Below are 18,429 nucleotides of genomic sequence, written 5' to 3'. Positions count from 1 at the left end.
CTGCAGTGATACATGAAACCAGGGGATTATACTGTCAGACCTAGGAGGGGTGTCAGATAAATATTTTCAAGTAGAATAGAGACTTCTTTGAGACTTATGTATTTGAAATGAAAGAAGGGAATGAATCATGGTGGGATGGGCAATGCATGATCTGTGGCAGGTGTAGTGTTCATTGATAGGAGATTGCTAAATTCTTTAAGGAAGTCCTCTGGGAAAAGCTTTGCTGTACCACACTGAATGGTGTTTGTAGACAGGGTATCTTGAGATTTTCTTCCTGTAAGTATTTTGACCTCTTTCCAAATGTGTTTGGGAAATGTAAAAGGGTATTTTGTTTCTATGGAGATTTATTTTGTGCCTTCCAATGGACTTCTTGCCTAGGATATGCAAGACTATAAAGGAGGTGAGGTTATCAGTTGTGGGGGTCTGTTTCCATTTTGTCATGCTTTATCCCTTACAATTAAAAGATGCTTGAGGTCAGTGGATAGCCATTCAGTTTTGGTGGGTTTATAAAGCCTGTGGATAAGTGGGAAGAATTTGTCTTGCAGCTGGTATAAAAAGTTGGCTAGGCTTACAGCTGCTATATTAGGATCATGTAAGGAGAGTATATTGTTCCAGTAATGGGCTGTGAGAAAGGTTCTGAGTTTGTCTATATTTGTGTTGCTCTGGTTTCCTGAAGGCCTTTAATATTGGGATCAGTTTTACAGGATGGTAGACAACTGCAAAGGTGACTGGACAGTGGTCGCTTAGTGATGGTGGCAGAATATTTATGCTGGCAATGGAGTTTAATATGATTATAATAATGAAGTCCCATGTGGAGTGTTTGGAGGACCTAAGGTTAGGCCTTCTTGGTTCTTTTATGAGTTGAAGGAGACCTAAGTCTGCTAGGAAAGTATCCATGTCAGATGAAAGAGAGCCAAGATAATTAAGATTGAAGTCACCTACTATTTTTGGGACAGTTATTAAGGAAGTCACAGATGAATAATTTGAATTTATCTAGGGAAGCATGGGTGATAGATAAGGTATAGCAATTAGTAGTGATTTGCCTTTGTGAATGGCAAATTTTAGGTGAATCCAGTTAGGACTGGTGTCTGAGGAGGAAGAGCTTTCATAGGGCAATGACTTTTGGGTTTAGGTTATTTCTGTACAAAATTAGAAAGCCTCTGTTGGATCATTTGCCTGGTCTGGCATTATTGATATACTTGTAGGAGGTTAGAAAAAGCTGGAAGTTGGTGGTGTCTTTTTTTCAGCCCAGAATTCTGTGACTGCTAGAATGTCTGGGTAGTGCTGGGAAATAAAAGCACTTATATAGTCTAGCTTGTTTCTGATGCTTTATGTATTGAGGACTGAACTGGCCGGTGTAGGAAGGAAGTAGTTCTGGTTTTGAGGACAGGGAGTTGTTGGACCTGGGTTGACTTCAATGTTACTCTTAAGAAGGAGTATAAAGATTATGGAGGATAGTCTAACTGAGGTTTTTAATGTTTTTAGCAAAGAAATACAAATGTAAGTAAAAAAAAGATTTCTTTAAATAAAGTATGCTTTTTATTTAGTCACTCTAAAAAAGTAATAAATAAGAAAGAAGACTGAAAACTTTGCAAATGAAAAGCAGACAAGTTGATTTCAGAAAAAGCATTTGAGGTTGGTTTTACTGATTCCTGCTACTTCTTCTGCTACCTCATTACCAGAAACAGAAAAACCAACCTCAAGTGCTATTCTGAAATCAGCTTGTCTTTGTTTCTTTTGCAAAGTTTTCAGTCTTTTTCCTTATTTTTTACTTTTTAGAGCGACTGAATAAAAATCATTCTTTATTAAAAAAAACTTTTTTATTTGTATTTTTATTACTTTTAGTTTTAAGTAAAATACAACAGCAATTTTGTATTTATGTACTGTAGATGTATTAAGATTTATTAATAGTAATCAATCAATATTACGCTAAATGTTTATTGACAGAGTGGTTGAGGACTGTTGGTGAGAAGTCAGCAATGCAGGCAATACCCACACCCAATGGGAAGGAATCATTATTCAAGAGAGAGTACTTCAACAACCTGGACATCTCAGAGCATCAAAGAATGAGACTAAAAAGCATCCTTTTTTGTTTTACTTTTCAGTTTTAAGTAAAATGCAACAGTATTTCTGACTTCAGCACCCTAGACAGATCAGTGCATTGAGGAACTGTGTGTGTGTGTGTGTGTGTGTGTGTGTGTGTGTGTGTGTGTGTGTGTGTGTGTGTGTGTGTGTGTGTGTGTGTGTGTGTGTGTGTGTGTGTCTGTGTGTGTGTGTGTGTCTGTGTGTGTGTGTCTGTGTGTGTATGGAGGATGATGTAGGGAAATGCAACAACAGGCAACACCTACATCCAGTGGGAACCAATCATTACACAATACACAGTACTTCAGCATCCTGGACAGCTGAGATGCAAAACAGCAAGCATTTGGAGGCAGTGGAAACCGATCATTACACAATACACAGTACTTCAGCACCGTGGGCAGCTCAGATGCAAGAACAGCAACCAGTAGAACTAGTGTGACAGAACCACAGAGGGATAGAGCCACAAAGCCAACTTAAAAAGCATAATAATAATAATAATAATAATAATAATAATAATAATAATAATAAATAGTTTCTGAGTATTAGTAATCATATAGAAATGGGATACTGGCCGTGGTGAGCAGGGCGATAGGTTTGATCTGATTACTGTGGGGTTGTGCTGGTGGTTTGTTGGTGAGGAAATTATGGAAGTAGGGGTAATACATATAGATATGATGATTGGTTGTGTGTTTTCTGAAGATATTTATTACTGGTAGTAAGGGGTGAGGGTGGTAAAGACAAAAGAAGAAGGATGGAGAACAGAGTAAATTGAGGAATAATGGATATAATATTTATTGGATGTGTGTTTGCACAGGAAATTGTAAATGGAACTTAAGACTTCTACTATTGTAGTACTGAGTATCAGGGTAGGAGAAAGAAGTGCTGTGTGTTTTTATGGCATTGTCTTTTTGAGAGGTGTGTGTTGAAGGTGTGACAGTGGGTGGAGATCAGAGCAAATAGGTGGGAAGGGAACAAAAATAGGACACAACTTCCAGAATCAGTCAGAGCCTGTGTTTAGCAGGGAGCTCAAAAAGGATAGGGGCAAATGCATGACTTTTTTCAGAAATGAGAAATAAGAAAAAAGAGGCAATGCTAATAATATGATAGTAAAGCAGTGCATGCTGTTTCCAAAATGAAAACCCTGCTTCCAAGAGGACTGAAATGAATCAATCCTACTGAGAAATGTAAAGTTTGATTAATAAAACCTGTCCATCAAATCTTCAACCTGAGTCTGCTAACTGGTTATGTCTCAGAAAAGTGGAGAATGTAAGTTGCGGTGCCTTTGCATAAAGAGGATCCCTTTTCTGATCCTGGAAATGATAGGTCTGTTAGTCTCACTATTTGCAAGGCTTTAAATGTATTATAGCATATCTATAAATAGTGGCGTAGGTAACCTTAGTTCTGTGGATACACGGCAGTTCAGGTTTGTGAAAGGCAGAGCATGACTCCTCAACCTGGTTGAGTTCTTTGAGAAGATTACAGAGGACATGGATTAGGGTTATACATACTGCTTATCTCCTCCTTGCCAGGGCCTCTGTCACTATCACTCATGCTTGAATTATTGACAAATGTTCCGAACTCAACACTAACACAAACATAGTTTGCTGAATTGTTAACTGGTTGTCTGGCACAAACTATACTATTAGCATTGGTGGTATTTGCTTTAGACAGAAAAAAATATCATTAGTGATGACCCATAAGGCCCTGTCCTTGTCTTCTCCTCTTTGGTATATATTTCTGTGAAATAAAAGCTGATAACATAGGACCATGGCTGATGATTGCAAACTGGGGGCAATTATGAAATCCCATTCTGTTACTCAAATTCTGTAGCAGGACCTGAACTAAACCAATGTTTGGTGTATTAATCATGGACTTACACTGAGCAAAATGCAGCACAGTTTCCATTGATAAGTCTAACGTCACTACTACTTAACAAATGGATAGCATTCCACTTAAAATACATTGATCATGTTTGGAAGCATCACTGTTTTAAGAATAATTTCCTTTCCAGTTGCATTCCTCAGTTGCAAGAGATTTTGCAAAAAAAAAAAAAAAAAAAAGTTACGGTGTGCTGTTTGAGCTTTTATTTTCTCTGTTTTCTAAGTTCTTCTCTATAACTATACCTACAAAATTATGACATAGTAGGTATCCCACAATGATTTACATACATCTGCAAAGCATTGTGTGCAAACAAAAGCAGATTAGCTGCTTTAGAACCTCGGCCAATACACTTTAAATTTGACAGAGTCATCAGGAACGAGTGTATATATGTTGATAACAGACTCTCCTTTCACTATCAAGATTCTTGTCCTTCTACCTTGCACAGATCATCCTTTATGGCATCTCTTCATGGTAAAAAGAAATTTTATTCCCATTTTATTCATCCCTTATTAAGCACACCATTGAGTATGATATACTATTTGGCATAAACCAACTTGAGAGACCTTGATTGTTCCTCATCAAAAAGATGTTAGGTCCCAGTATCCTTAGCTACTGTGGTAAACTAAAAACTCTGTCACACTACGTAATATCTTACAGACATCTGTGGGGAAATTCCTACTTAGAATTCCAACCCAGCATTTATTGAAATACATCACCCAAATAATGGTAAAGGAAAAACTTATTCTAGAGAGCTGAAATGAAACTATTACATCAAAAACACCAGATGACATGGTAGATACTTAACCCAACATTTCCCCTATTTCTAGAATACAATGCCCTTATCTGCTGAACAATGTACTTTGCCAGCAACCTTTAATGTAATCTTTTCTGGAAGACAAGATGGGTACTCACAACTTTTCACTAGGGATATATGAAAAACATCTGTTTAAAGCTGGGCATTGTTATTATCCCACCAGTACTGGTACTGCTGAGTCTCTTGATGGTCTTATTTGGTCATAAGCTTACTAAGAAGCTATGAAATTATGAAGATGAGTGATTGTGGCCACGAAATCCAATATGGTCCATGACAGGGATGAGCAACAATATAACATTACAATAAATTGTGTTCTGTTTGTCTTATATTTTGGTGCAATCAGTATCAGTGCAAATCATCATGTAATAAAGGGCACCACTATTGTCTTCAAAATGTTGAACTGTTTATAAACATTTTCTTTAAAATATGTTGATCTGTTTTACTGATTTACTGTTTTACTTTAAGCTCATCTTGCTAGTATATATGGATTGCACTGAGTTTTTCTTTTTTTGTGATGAAATTAGGAGCATGTACTGATCAGATGTAATCATATTCAAAACAGAGATGCATACAGCAAAATAAATTTAATTTGGACTAACCACTGCATCGCATATCCCATGCTGCCTAACCCAAATTATCCATAGGTTACTGGGGCAACACAGGGAGCTGATATTATTTAAATAGTATAGCAGACCACGATCTTGCATTTCACTGTGCAGAGAATGTATCTGTAATCACAACTGATATTATTCCTTTATTTTTACAGGTACAAAGCAATTGTGAACCCCATGGATATTCAGACATCTAGTGCTGTTCTTTGGACATGCATTAAAGTCGTTGCCATCTGGGTCCTTTCTGTACTTCTGGCCATTCCTGAGGCAGTGTTTTCTCAAGTGGTGCATATTAGGGCTTCTAATGTCAGCTTTTCTGCCTGCGTGCCATACCCCATCTCTGAAGAGATGCACCCTAAGATCCACTCAGTACTTATCTTCTTGGTGTATTTCCTCATCCCAATCAGCATCATCAGTATTTACTACTATCACATTGCAAGTACATTGATAAAAAGTGCACATAATATGCCAGGTGAATTTAGTGAGCATGCTAAACGACAGGTAAGTTGACCTTTTTAATTTTTAGCCAAAGATATACCAAATACGATTTCTTATGGAATAATTAAATAACCAGCTCATAGCCTTTGAAAATATGTTTACATGAGTGTAATAATGCAAATAGGTTATTTTCAAAGGAAAATTACAGCTGTGGAAAATGCTAATTAGTTGCAGAAATGTCTTTCTGGTGGAAAACATGCGACCATATATTCAAGGAAAAGTATGAAGCTATGGAAACTGATATTGTATGTTCGGTGTAACATTGACTTCCTTCTAATCAAACATTTAACCATAAGCTTGGAAAACAGAGAAAGTGTGCCTTGACTTTTTTTGGCAGGACCGTTTCTTGCTGCTTTCTGATGGTACATTTTCCAAAGATTATCTGACTGTAGTTTAATGTTTTGCAGATTATACTGAGTAATCTATATTGGTTTCCTTTTATATGGTGGATCCATAATGTCCTTTTCCACCCATCCCATTTTGATATTACCCCTCTATCTTCTCTTACAACCTTACAGCTAAATGTTTCTGTTGTGGTGTGGCACCTATATGGGGGAGGGGGGACTACAATATATTCCAAACTATATTGTGACAGATTGGTGTAACAGACTAATCTATAGTGTTAACAACCAATTCAGCAGGTACTGTGGTTAAACAATGCAAACAGTGGTGGAAAATTCTGGGTATATGCTTAAAATGTACCTGTTAAATGCAGAAATCCCAAGGTATTTAATTTCCTTTCCACATATCAGTTTTGTGAACCAAATGACAGTGCAGAAACCATTCAATATGATAATGTTTCAGTATATAAATAGTACAGAATTATATTACTTACACTTTCCAATTAAACTATGCTTATTCTAATATATATATATATATATATATATATATATATATATATATATATATATATGTGCGTGTGTATGTGTGTGTGTGTGTATACACATACAGAGAGAGACAGATACTATTTTTAAGTACTAGATGTTTGCATATTACATAAAACTCATGGCATGCAAGAACACTAAACAGAATTAAATTTTAAGCAAAGTTAAATATTAAACTAATAAAAATATATACAAAATAAGAGTCTGAGTCATTTATTAGCTTTAGTCCAAGCAGGTTGCCCATGAAGGAGATGGCTAGCCTTTAGTTTTTACTGCTTTGAGTCATTATGAAGTAATATATTGCATCTTGTGGAAAGCATCAGGGCTGTTATCTACCAAAATAATTGCTATTACACTGAAGAAAATGCTTGATGGTCTCACAGTCTCTCTCTCTCTCTCTCTCTCTCTCTATCTCTCTCACTCCCCCATGTCTCTTTCTCTCGCTCATTTTTTCTGTTGATTCAATATGCCTGGAACAAGTCTTGATTTTTGCATGCTTTATGGGCCAGGGTAATGGTATTACAGATGAAATACTATTACCAATATATTGTTGAACTTTTGTGTTTATGTTCATGCAACTTAACTATTTGTTCCATGTACTACCAGCTAGAGATGGAAAATAAATGACAAAGTGTTTTGATGACTTTTAAAGCTGAAAATCACTTACTGAGCATTATCAAATAGGCAACAACATGTCTTCTGTCAGTGGAAAAATTTTGAGAGCTTTTTAAAGAAGTCAGGGACAGATAACTGGCAGAGACAGCAGACAGAAATGAAGCTGTCTGTATAGATAGGCATTTTTTCCTGTCTGACACTCCTTCTGACCATCTGTCAATAAATCTTCATTTCAATCAGTAAATGGACTACAGGACAAGCCCACTGACATCTCTGTTTTGTTCTCCTCTCTTCCCTGGAGGTGAAGGCTGTACTACCAGGGGTGTTGTCATCACCCTGAGGAGGTCAAAAGACTTCTTAGCTACAGTCAGCCAAATGTGGGTTGGTATGGCAGTCCACAGGATGCAAAGACTGGACTGCTCCCTAACCCTTGACTTTTGCCACCTTTATGGAATGACTGGACCAAAGGGTTCTTGTCATAAGGAAGGAACAAACAAGTCAGCTGATTTCAGGGAAGGGAGCCACTGTACTGATCCTGCAGATCCCAAGAAAGTATCCACATGTGTACCTATGATGTTTTCAGGGTTGGTGTATGTGGTACTGTTTGAAATCAGTTTTGTGCAAAACTATTACTTCTGTGTTTTCTGATTCAGTTAAAGGAGGTATTGAGAGTATTTTAGAAGAAGTTGTGATTGAAATCAGTTCTGTGCAAAACTTTTACTTCTGCATTTTCAGATTCAGTTAAAGAAGGTATTGAGATTATTTTTGGAAGAGGTGATGATATTCAGTTTGTGCTTGGCTCTGCAAGTTTTGATCCTGCGCCCAAGTTCTTTGCAGACTTTTTTGAGATCATTACTAGAATGGGGGGGGGGAGAGTATTCTTCAAGTGCTAGAAGTAAAAGCCAAAGACAAGTACCTGATATTTATAATTTTGCACAAAACTGATTTCAAACAGTACCACGGACTCCAACCAAGAAAACGTTGTAAGTACACATGTAGATCTGTGTGGTGCAGTGGGTTAATGCAGTGGGCTAGAGGTAAGAGAGTCCCATGTTTGAAACTTAGTAGAGGTGTTCCTTTGGGGGATTTCAGCACCTAGGTTGATTTTTGACCACCATATTCCCACCATTGTATGGAAAAATTTCTACATGGTCCACCTCATTAGTAAGGGTATCTAATCCAGAGACAAGGTGGTCATAACATTCCTGTATTCCTCTCTTATAGGACCCATTACTGAGCACAATGCCTCTTTCAGCATGTACCTCACAAAGCACATGTTGCAGCTGAAGAAATCACAGAGGCTCCTCACCAGGAGAATCCATGGCCTCAAACATCTACCCTACACAGATAGGCTAAAGGCCCTGTCTCTCTACTCAGTCTTCTACAGACTCCTCAGAGGTGACCTCTGTCTGGCATACAAAGCAATCTTAGACCCCACCTTGATGGGACTGCTGCATATCTACAAGTCTAGTTCCATTTGAGTAAGCCACACGTGCAACCTCAACTTGGTCTGTGACATCAGTAGGACTTGTTGGCGGGACAGATTTGTATCCCAGAGAGTCTCCCTTTTGTGGAATAGACTCCCTCTCCACATCAAGCAGAGTGCTTCATTAACCCTTTTTAAGCACAACCTGAATAACTGGATGGGAAACAGAAAATACACCCCTGGGATTTCACCTGTGTCCCTTCTGGACATTGGCATAGGGTGCTCACATGTTGGAACATGGGCTAAATTCATGTCTAGGCTTGTAGGGGTCTCAGGGCCAATAGCCTAGTAACTTCCTATGATCCTATGATAAGTTTATTTCCTTTATCATTGTGTTTGCTACTGTTGGGAATCCAGCACAGGGTCCATTCTTAAACTTGCCACCAAACTTGTGTTGGACATGGTCATCTGCTTTAACAAGTATGTTTAGGTCTGCTGGTGTTGTATGCTGGCTGTTACTGTCAGATCTTAGTGCCTGACACAAGACCCAATCTTAATAGTACTTGGTGAGTGCTTAACAGTTTTTAAGACCGGGTGTCATACCACATAAGCATTTAACTAGATTGTCTTTTTTCCCCAGTTTCAGTATATGTAGTGTCTTTTAAAAAAAAAAAAAAAAAAAAAATCTAAGAAACTTCTAGTACATCAGATGTTGTGTAACGTTTTCCTGTCAAGTAATTCATAATCATTGTTTCCTCTCTGAAAATTGGTAAAAGCAAAAAAAAAATTGGAACAGAAAGGAGGTTTAGGTAAACAGTGTGTAAATTCTGGGGCATTTCCTTTAGCATATACAATTAGCATAATTCTGTCAGGAATCACTTAATCTTAATACTGTTAAGTATGAACTGTAATATGTTAAAAGGCAGCTAGTACCTGGGTTGAAGATGCAGGAATGAAAAGGTGGCATCTAATTCACATATGTTATTCTGACTTTGCAAAAGAAATCAGCTGATATGTGAAGGATAATTCTGGCCACCTACTGATCCACAACAGAATCCAGTGTATGAATTTAATAATCAAATCAGTTTGTAATTTATTCCTTTTACCTATGTTAGGTACCTTAAAATTATTGGCTGTTATAATTGTTTATTTAGAAACACTGGAAAGTTATTGGCTTAACTTTAAATACCTTACTAGTCCAGCTCTATTTATTGTTACTAATTTCACAGCTTTTTCATTCTGATGAAGTTCTTGCACCTAATAAAGAACAAAAGTGTTCAGTACTGGCCCTGCTTTGGTGTATTCTTTCTTTGAGCACTAGAAGTGTTTTTAGATATAAATTGATTTCTTCATGTTTTCTTTATATATATATATATATATATATATATATATATATATATATATATATATATATGTGTGTGTGTGTGTGTGTGTGTGTGTGTGTGTGTGTGCGTGTGTGTGTATATATGTATATATATGGGTAGCTCGCAAATAGCCGATATGGACTTTAGGAGCCCATGGACACTTGAGACAAACACATAAACTCCAAATTCAGTGTAAGAAATGACTAGGATAATAATGACCTTACCCCCCCCCCCAACGTGGACCATGTTAGAACCCATTCTAGTATTTCAGCAAAGCAAGGGAAAATGGGAATGCTGAACTAGTGATTGATTCTAGTGAAACATGAATGTGTTATTGTGGGAGAGTTTTCTTTACCTACAGATATGCTTGGAATTTTTCACTTATTACAACTAACTTGTTTTTTTCTCTTTCTTGAGGGTAAAAGTACAAAACACTTTTGTGCTTCCTCACCTCTAACATGAAAGATCATTGCTATTTGGACCTTTTCTGGGTACTCTGCAATTCCACTTGTAGTAAGATACAGCTCATGCTTTCAAATTCTATTTTTCAAACAATTATGCAATTAGCTTCAAAGGTATTGGTGGCTGCATTTATATTTTGAGCCAAATAGACTTGCATCAATGAAGTTTGATGGACCACTGCTCTTTTATATAATATATAGAAACAAAAAAATCACTTTATGCAAGAATAAGATGCAAAATATGAACATTTTTGTAATTCAGTATTTTATATCAAAATCCTGTAGCAATACTTGCTTCAATGCTGGAACTGTGGAAATATGAAAACAGCATTTTTCCTTGATTTTTTACATTAAATTTTACAAAACGTTAGACAGCTTACTATTCCAAATAGCATTAGCACTATAGTTCTATCTCACAAAAAGAATAAGACATTTTCTGCCTTCTTACATTTTCAGAAGTTTCACAGCTGCTATAATACCTCTTGACTTCTTAGCGCAAGAAATATCAACAATGCCTACAATAATGAGCGAGGGGGAAGCCCAAAAATAGGGACAGATTTTAAATATTGCTCTTATAAACTTAGAAAGTTGTTACTATGACAGGATTTGTGGCAATATGCATTTACTGAAGGATATGAAGTCTGAAACTCAAATGTATAGCATTATTTAATAACTAGTGATTTGCCTGAGAACTACAAATTTGATGAGGAGCAGACCAAATATATGAGGCAAAAGTCTCGACAGTTGATAGGTATGGTTGCACTTCAGCAAGCAAGAAACACGTTTTTATATCAAATATAGCTTTATAGTTGACACCATGTAACATATGTATACACGTTCTGTTCGCATATTGCCAGCAATGCTGGATGAAGTTGCTGAGAAACAAGATATATGTTCATTAAACACCTTAACAAACTATTGAATGTTGGATAATCGCATGGCCCATACCATGTAAAGCCACATCCATCTTAAATATAGATCTCCTGCATTGTCAGTGAATATATTCTACACCGACTTGCCTGCCCCATTGTCTTCCTGATTTGTATCTTTTATTGAAATTCGCTACTGAATTACACATCACAACCAGTTCCTACAAACCATTCTACACATTATCCATACTTCCTTTGGTCCATGCTGTTGTTTCTGCCCTTTATTTGTAGCATATGCCCTCCTTACCTTCTCTCCCCACAGCCTCACATCCTTGTAAGTTCCACTCCATCAAAATACCTTGCCAGGATTTTGTGGACCAGATCATGGTTTCTCTTTCCCTCCTAAGATTCAGTAAAAAGTCATACTCCCCCAACCATCCTTCAAAGTCAAGTCCATCTATACATTTGTAAAATTTTTCTTTCCTCCGTATCTGATCTGAAAGTGACATGTCTCCTTTCCCTGTGTAGTCCTGAGAACTGCATCTAGCACTGTATATATGACATAACCTTTATCTGTTATAGCAATAGAATCATGTTCATTTGCATGCAGTCTACTCCCCTTAGGATTGCTCTGGCTACCCTTTTATTTTTAAAATAAAAATAAAGCAATGAACTGACCACAGCTCGGTGAATTCAAACAGTTTTAATAAAACACATAAGAGTAAGCGCTTTCATGATTTACAACTAATTGCTTCTTCAGACTCTATTCATACAAATAAAACAACTAAATTTAAATTAATACTGACCAATCAGATACCACATCCTATATGACATCATTAATTAATAACAATTAAAAAATTCTAAGCTTTAAAGCAGTATACAAAAAATAGTAATAAAAAAATGTGTTATATAATTAAACCAATAAATTCAATGTTTTAGAGACCTAGCTTTCAGGAAGGGTTTCAGTGAAACTACACCATTTAGCCCTGGTGGTTTATCTGCCTGTAGTTGTAGTATCCATTTCTGCTCTATTTCTTCTACTCTGTTGTTTATATCACCCCCTCTAATGTTTTGTTCAATAATCTCTAGCACCATAAAATTAAATATATGTTGCGTGTCCTCAGTTAACACATGTTTCACTACTGGGGCCATAATGTGAAAACATACTTTTTACTCTTCACCAAATGAGGAATCAGTGATGAAAGCAAGTAATGGAGAAAGACATAATGAGTAGGACAGTCACAGTTGTGTACCTTTGTAACTCGTGAACACTAGCATACAAGAGGCATTCTCTGCTTCATCAAGCTTCACCTTCACTAATCAATTGCTGACAGCACAATGCATTCAAAAATGTTTTAATGGCCTATGATAATATAACTCACCGAGTTACCAATTTACAGCCAGGCTTAGAAAGGTTAGGTACTTTTAGTTGTTTTAGCAGAATCTGTTTCCTCTGTATGTGTGTTATGAACTGTCATTCACAAATATGGTCATGACAGCTGGGCCCAATATTATGCAAGTGTTAACTGTCTGTGATCTTCGAATCAGCTTCCAAATCATGGTTATCCAGCTGTCATCCCATATGTGTATGTTCTCTTAAAGTACCTGTATGGTTGAGATCAGCTTTGAGACCTCTTTTAACAGACTAGATGGCAAAGATTGATTAGTATTATTGAATATTATATTTCCCTGCCTCCTAGATGTCCATAAGCAGTTATATACAGTGTCTCATTTTTTTCTGCCACAAATGGGCTGCCATAATAAAGCATAATAGTTTCTAAGGCAAATATTTCTTATGAATGTGACAGCCGAGCTGCAGTGGTCACTTCTGGTGCACTCTCATGCCAGCAGAGACTGATGCATATTCAGATGGTTGTAAGTCTGTATTCTCTCTCATTGCATCTTACCAGAATGGCAAGATATTACATTTTAAAAAACTTACTAGAGATGTTTGTCTTTCATCATGTGACAGAACATATACATTCAATGGCTTCATTCTATCTCTCCCACTGGGGTTAGCACAATGCTTCTAATGAAAGCTTACTGTTGGCCTTATCAGTTAATATATACTGTTAGGTAATTATATAATATGCTTAACAAACAGATTCCAAAAGAAAGTTGCAGATAGCACAGCACACTGAAGGAACACATAAGTGCCCCAGTGGCAGATGTGATTCCGTAATGAACACTGAAACAAGACAGAGTAATTATATATTCAGCATAGGATAATGATAGACTCTGCACACCCCTGCCAGATTCCAAAACACAATCGGCACATCCAATGCAACATAAATGAAACAAAGTACTTTGCTGACAACTTTCCAAAAGTACTCGGTGGAGACCATATGTGCTTTATTTTAATAATGCTATATTAAATATATTCCTGCAGAATCCCATGGAATCCACAAACAACCTTTTAAAAAATGCAACTGCCATTTAATGCACTACAACAGGCTGGGGTAATGTATGCCATACCAGAGGATGATCTACAAATGTATCCTAAGAGGCAGCCACCTAGATGCTGAGCCAGACTACAGTTAAGCCAGTGCTCTCTAACCAGGAAATAATAGATGGATACAGATTATACAGAGAGCTGGTACAGGCTGTGTGCAGGATACATGCACCCCACATGTATGCTTATACCAACAGAAACAAAAGTGTGCCTGAGTCTAGGTATACTTGTGTCTGTGACATTTCAGTAGCATATGGGCATTGCAATAGAGATATCCCAGACAGCTGCCAGTCACATCCTCTTACATTTCTTGGCAGCAATCTGCACCAAGGTGGATGAATATATCCATTTGCCAACAACAGTCATGGACAGCAGAACTGCCATGCAACAGTTCTGTGCCATAGCCAACTTCAAGGTGTCCTCAGTTCAATAGACTGCACCCATGTCCCAATTGAAACCCCTGCTGTACCTGATGCTGAATGGCATATCAATGGAAAGGGGTAGCCATCACTGAATTGTCAGGTAGTGTGTTCAGTAGATGGTTTCATTAGTTATATCATGGTAACACACCCCAGCAGTGTGCATGGTGCTGCAGTATGGAGGGAAAGCAGTCTGTGGGCCTCTTTCCAACATGGTGAAATTTCTGAGGGACTACTACTCAGTAAGTGCAGGACCACAGCGATAATTTAGACAATCTAGACCTATCAATATTAAGTCTGAGGATAAAATCTATGTTATCTCCTTCATACATACAGGGGACTACAGTTATCCATTGGAGCCTTGACTAATGATGCCATACAGAGCCCCATCAGCCCCTGATGAGGATGCATAAAACAGAGCCCACACCTTAACGTGAAACACCATCAAGCTTGTATTTGGTGTGCTGAAAGCAACATTCAGATGTCCGGACACATCCGGGGAGCACTGCAATACACATAAGAAAAGGCATCACAGATAATAACAGCAAACTAAGGTGACTTGCCAGCCACAGGTGTGAGTGACTTACCACAAGCACCCTACTTTATAAACTATTGTATGTTACACTCTACTTGATTGTACAATGCATTGTGCTTGTTCACTGGAATGTATATAGAGTTTTTTTCTATGCAATTAAGCTGAAATATTCTGTTATTTCTTACATTTCTATATTTTTTGTGAAATGTTTTGTATTTCACCTGGGCTGAGCCTGAAACTGGTAAGTATTGATGAGTGCACTACACTGGTAAACACATATATATCTATCTCTCTCTCTCTCTCTCTATATATATATATATATATATAGAGAGAGAGAGAGATAAATAAACCAAAATAAATAAATAAAAGAACCATAGCTGTCTGATGATGACATTTCAAAGCTGTCACAGGATGATCAGGAGGATATAGGGGTGAGAAGAAATAGGTGTGGGTGATGGAGGATGTGGCCATATGTCCTTGCTCAGTCTTCTAGGTTAGAAAATGTTTAGAAAAACTCTGTGGCTTCAGACATTTTAAAAAACTCCTACAGATTAATTATTCAGTAGTCAGCACCATGGCCATCATTGCTATAGGGTCAGAATGACACAACAGGTCACACATTGGATCAGCTGTCAGTGTTACCCTAATGCTAGGGTACTCATGCTGATGGCTCACACTGTGGTTCTGGCTGCCTCTTCCCTGTCTGGAAGCATTTGGCCCATGGTGCTGTACTAAGGAACTGTATGTGGTGACACTAGCATTTTTGGGACACATTACAGTTAGATGTAGTACTGCAATGTGACTGTCTGGACATAACTGCTGGGCTCACAATGGTGTGACCAACAGCAGATATACATGTTCATTACAGCACATACAATTGATATCAGAGAGCCATGTGTGGGGCTAATAAAGTTGTCTGCCTCTCTCCACAGGAGGTAATCTGCTTAGTACAGTTAGGGCATGTAGCATTCAGGTAGTACTACAGCACTACTCTAGCACCACTGCAACAAGGGCTTCAACAGAGCATGCAACAGACACCACACTGTCATGCTACAAAGCCACTTTCACCATGACTTCTCCATGTCTGTGGCCCTGAGTTTCATGTAACACATGCAGATGGTGTGCTACATTATCAGAGGCATGGTCAAGTGTGTGCAGGTCAAATCCGTGACCTCATTGTGAACGTTCATGTGCCTGCAATACCAGACACCTTTTGACATTTATCCATGCATATCAGTTACACTCCCACGAGTAGTCTGACAAAAGTATTAAAAGTATAGGTCCTTTGTGGGGAAGAGTCACCATCATTACAAAACTCAGCATGGTACAATGTGCCACCATTATGTGCCACCATTATCATCATGTCCATCACCTGATGTCCCCACATCATCAATATGTATGTTCACAGCATCCTCCATATTGGAGGCTACACCATGAACCACATGGCTGCCCCCTTATGGGCCAGATAATGAACCTAATGCAATGGCCTGTGTGCCACGGACCATGCTATCACAGTGAGGCACATCACATCCCACCTCAGGATCAGTGGATGGGCTACAGGAGGAGGCAGGTAGTGGATGTGCTATAAAAAGAGACAGATGACATCAGAAATCAAATGATGCAGCACAACACTGAAATCTGGGACAACTGTATGTCTACAATGATGATATGGACTTACCAGGACGCCATGGTTGTGTGTGGTTCAGAGACCCTATATTAACAGAGATATGACATGCAAATTACGTATCAAACAAATATAACAAATAACACCAATACAAATACTGAAACCTACCTGATGTGTCTTAATGTGAAAAGCCACTGTCATGTGAAAAGATAGAAATACACAAATCACCATTAAGCACATACCAGGCATAGTGTAGCATTACAACAGAGGTATAACACAGGACATAAGATAGACACAGATCAGATGGGCAAAGATGATGTGCAAATTGCAGATGTCCTATGAAGGTGAACAAGACCACAGTAGGCACAGATGTAACTATCAATAGTCAAACGTAGCTAACATATCTACTCCCATACCAGGTACAACTTCTATGTTTGAGTAGCTTATCAGCTGTCATAATGCAGGTCTTGTAGTATAGCAAGGCCCACAAACATCACAATATGAGTATACTCCACAGTGATAACAGGAGATAGAGGCACACAACAACTATGGACCACACTAACAGGATATGGAGACACTTATGTGACAAATGGTGCACTTCGGCAAGATATATAGGGAACAACTCAACATTAATATCCTAGATCACAGGTGTACTAAACAGTGATGCATAATATCAATAACCTTACCTGGTCTGTCTATATGTGCAGCTGCCTGACCCATGTCTTGTAATGTTGTATCTGTAGGTTAAAATGGCACACAAACATCAGCATGTCAGTATACTCCAAACAGAGGCAGAAACACACAGCAACTATGGATTACACTAATAGGATATGGAGACACTCACATGGCATGCATTGTTGCTGAGCAGATGTTTGGGGACTTATGCAAATGAAAAACACAGCATCATAAATTTTGCTGACAGTGTTATGTATGTACTGTGTTGATAAGATAACAAGCCTTAATATGTTGTGCATCCACATCAGGTGTGCTTTCATGTTCAAGGCTTACTTCTGCTGCTGTAGCACAAATATTACAATATTGTACTAATTGTGAATTAATATCCACTGCATGCTGTAGTGTTTGTGAATGAAGGACATAGCTGTAAATCCTGGAACACTTGCTACATTATCTCCCCCAGATATCTAACACTTCCATATGATAGCATGATGTGAGACAAGGAAATCCTTATCTCATCCAGGGGAGGCGAGGGAGGCCCACCTCCACTGGCATTCTTTGTCCTTTCATAGAGGCAGAGTCTGTGGGCTGTATGTAGGATCATGTCAGAGCAACATCACCAACAGGCTGCCCTGAATCTATTGTGACCACCTACAGCATTGATCATGCTTGTCAAGTCTGTCCACACTTTATTCCAGACAGTATTGCCCATCCATCCAAGAAGGGTATGGCCATGCTGGCACAGAACTTTGATAATTATATCATTCTCTCTGTATGAGAAATTGTCTCCACTATTTCTCATCAACATCTGGAAGACAGAGTGATATGCACATCTTAGAGTTTATAGTGCTCACATATTGACATAATACTGTTAAAAGCATATGTCCATTGAATGGTTCACCTCTCATTATCAATGTATAACTATGCAAAACAATCTGTGCAATGGATTTCACTGTTATGTATAGATAATCTGAATGAACATGAAAATAAAGTCTGAATATGTAAGCCATATGAGCTAACAGCATCAGCACTTCTTTGACTTTTATACAGGTCATATGTGTAGATATGGATTTAAACCCATGTCAGTGGATATTATGACAAGTAAGGGCCAAACACATAACCAATGTGTCACAAGCCCAGTATTACAGGAATAATGTTGCCACCGTTGCATGCACATCTGAACACAAACAGCATGTCTGCTTCAAGAGTGTAGGATACA

The 18,429-nt window shown here is 38.0% G+C and overlaps 1 protein-coding gene across 2 annotated transcripts in view; it reads left to right on the top strand.

The window, feature by feature from the left end:
- The window catches only part of NMBR (neuromedin B receptor), a 1,115,605-nt gene that overhangs the window by 725,676 nt on the left and 371,500 nt on the right, over window positions 1-18,429 (top strand). For both annotated transcript variants that reach the window (XM_044058313.1, XM_044058231.1), the window contains exon 2: window positions 5,544-5,889. In XM_044058313.1, the coding sequence (XP_043914248.1) occupies window positions 5,544-5,889 (346 nt within the window). The remainder of the gene's footprint in view (window positions 1-5,543; window positions 5,890-18,429) is intronic.

The sequence above is a fragment of the Protopterus annectens genome, chromosome 1.part0 (genome assembly GCF_019279795.1).
Source record: "Protopterus annectens isolate FY-2018-M chromosome 1.part0, PAN1.0, whole genome shotgun sequence".
Classification (NCBI taxonomy): domain Eukaryota; kingdom Metazoa; phylum Chordata; order Ceratodontiformes; family Protopteridae; genus Protopterus; species Protopterus annectens.
Note: the sequence above shows the minus strand (reverse complement) of the source record. Positions and strands in the feature narration are given on the sequence as shown.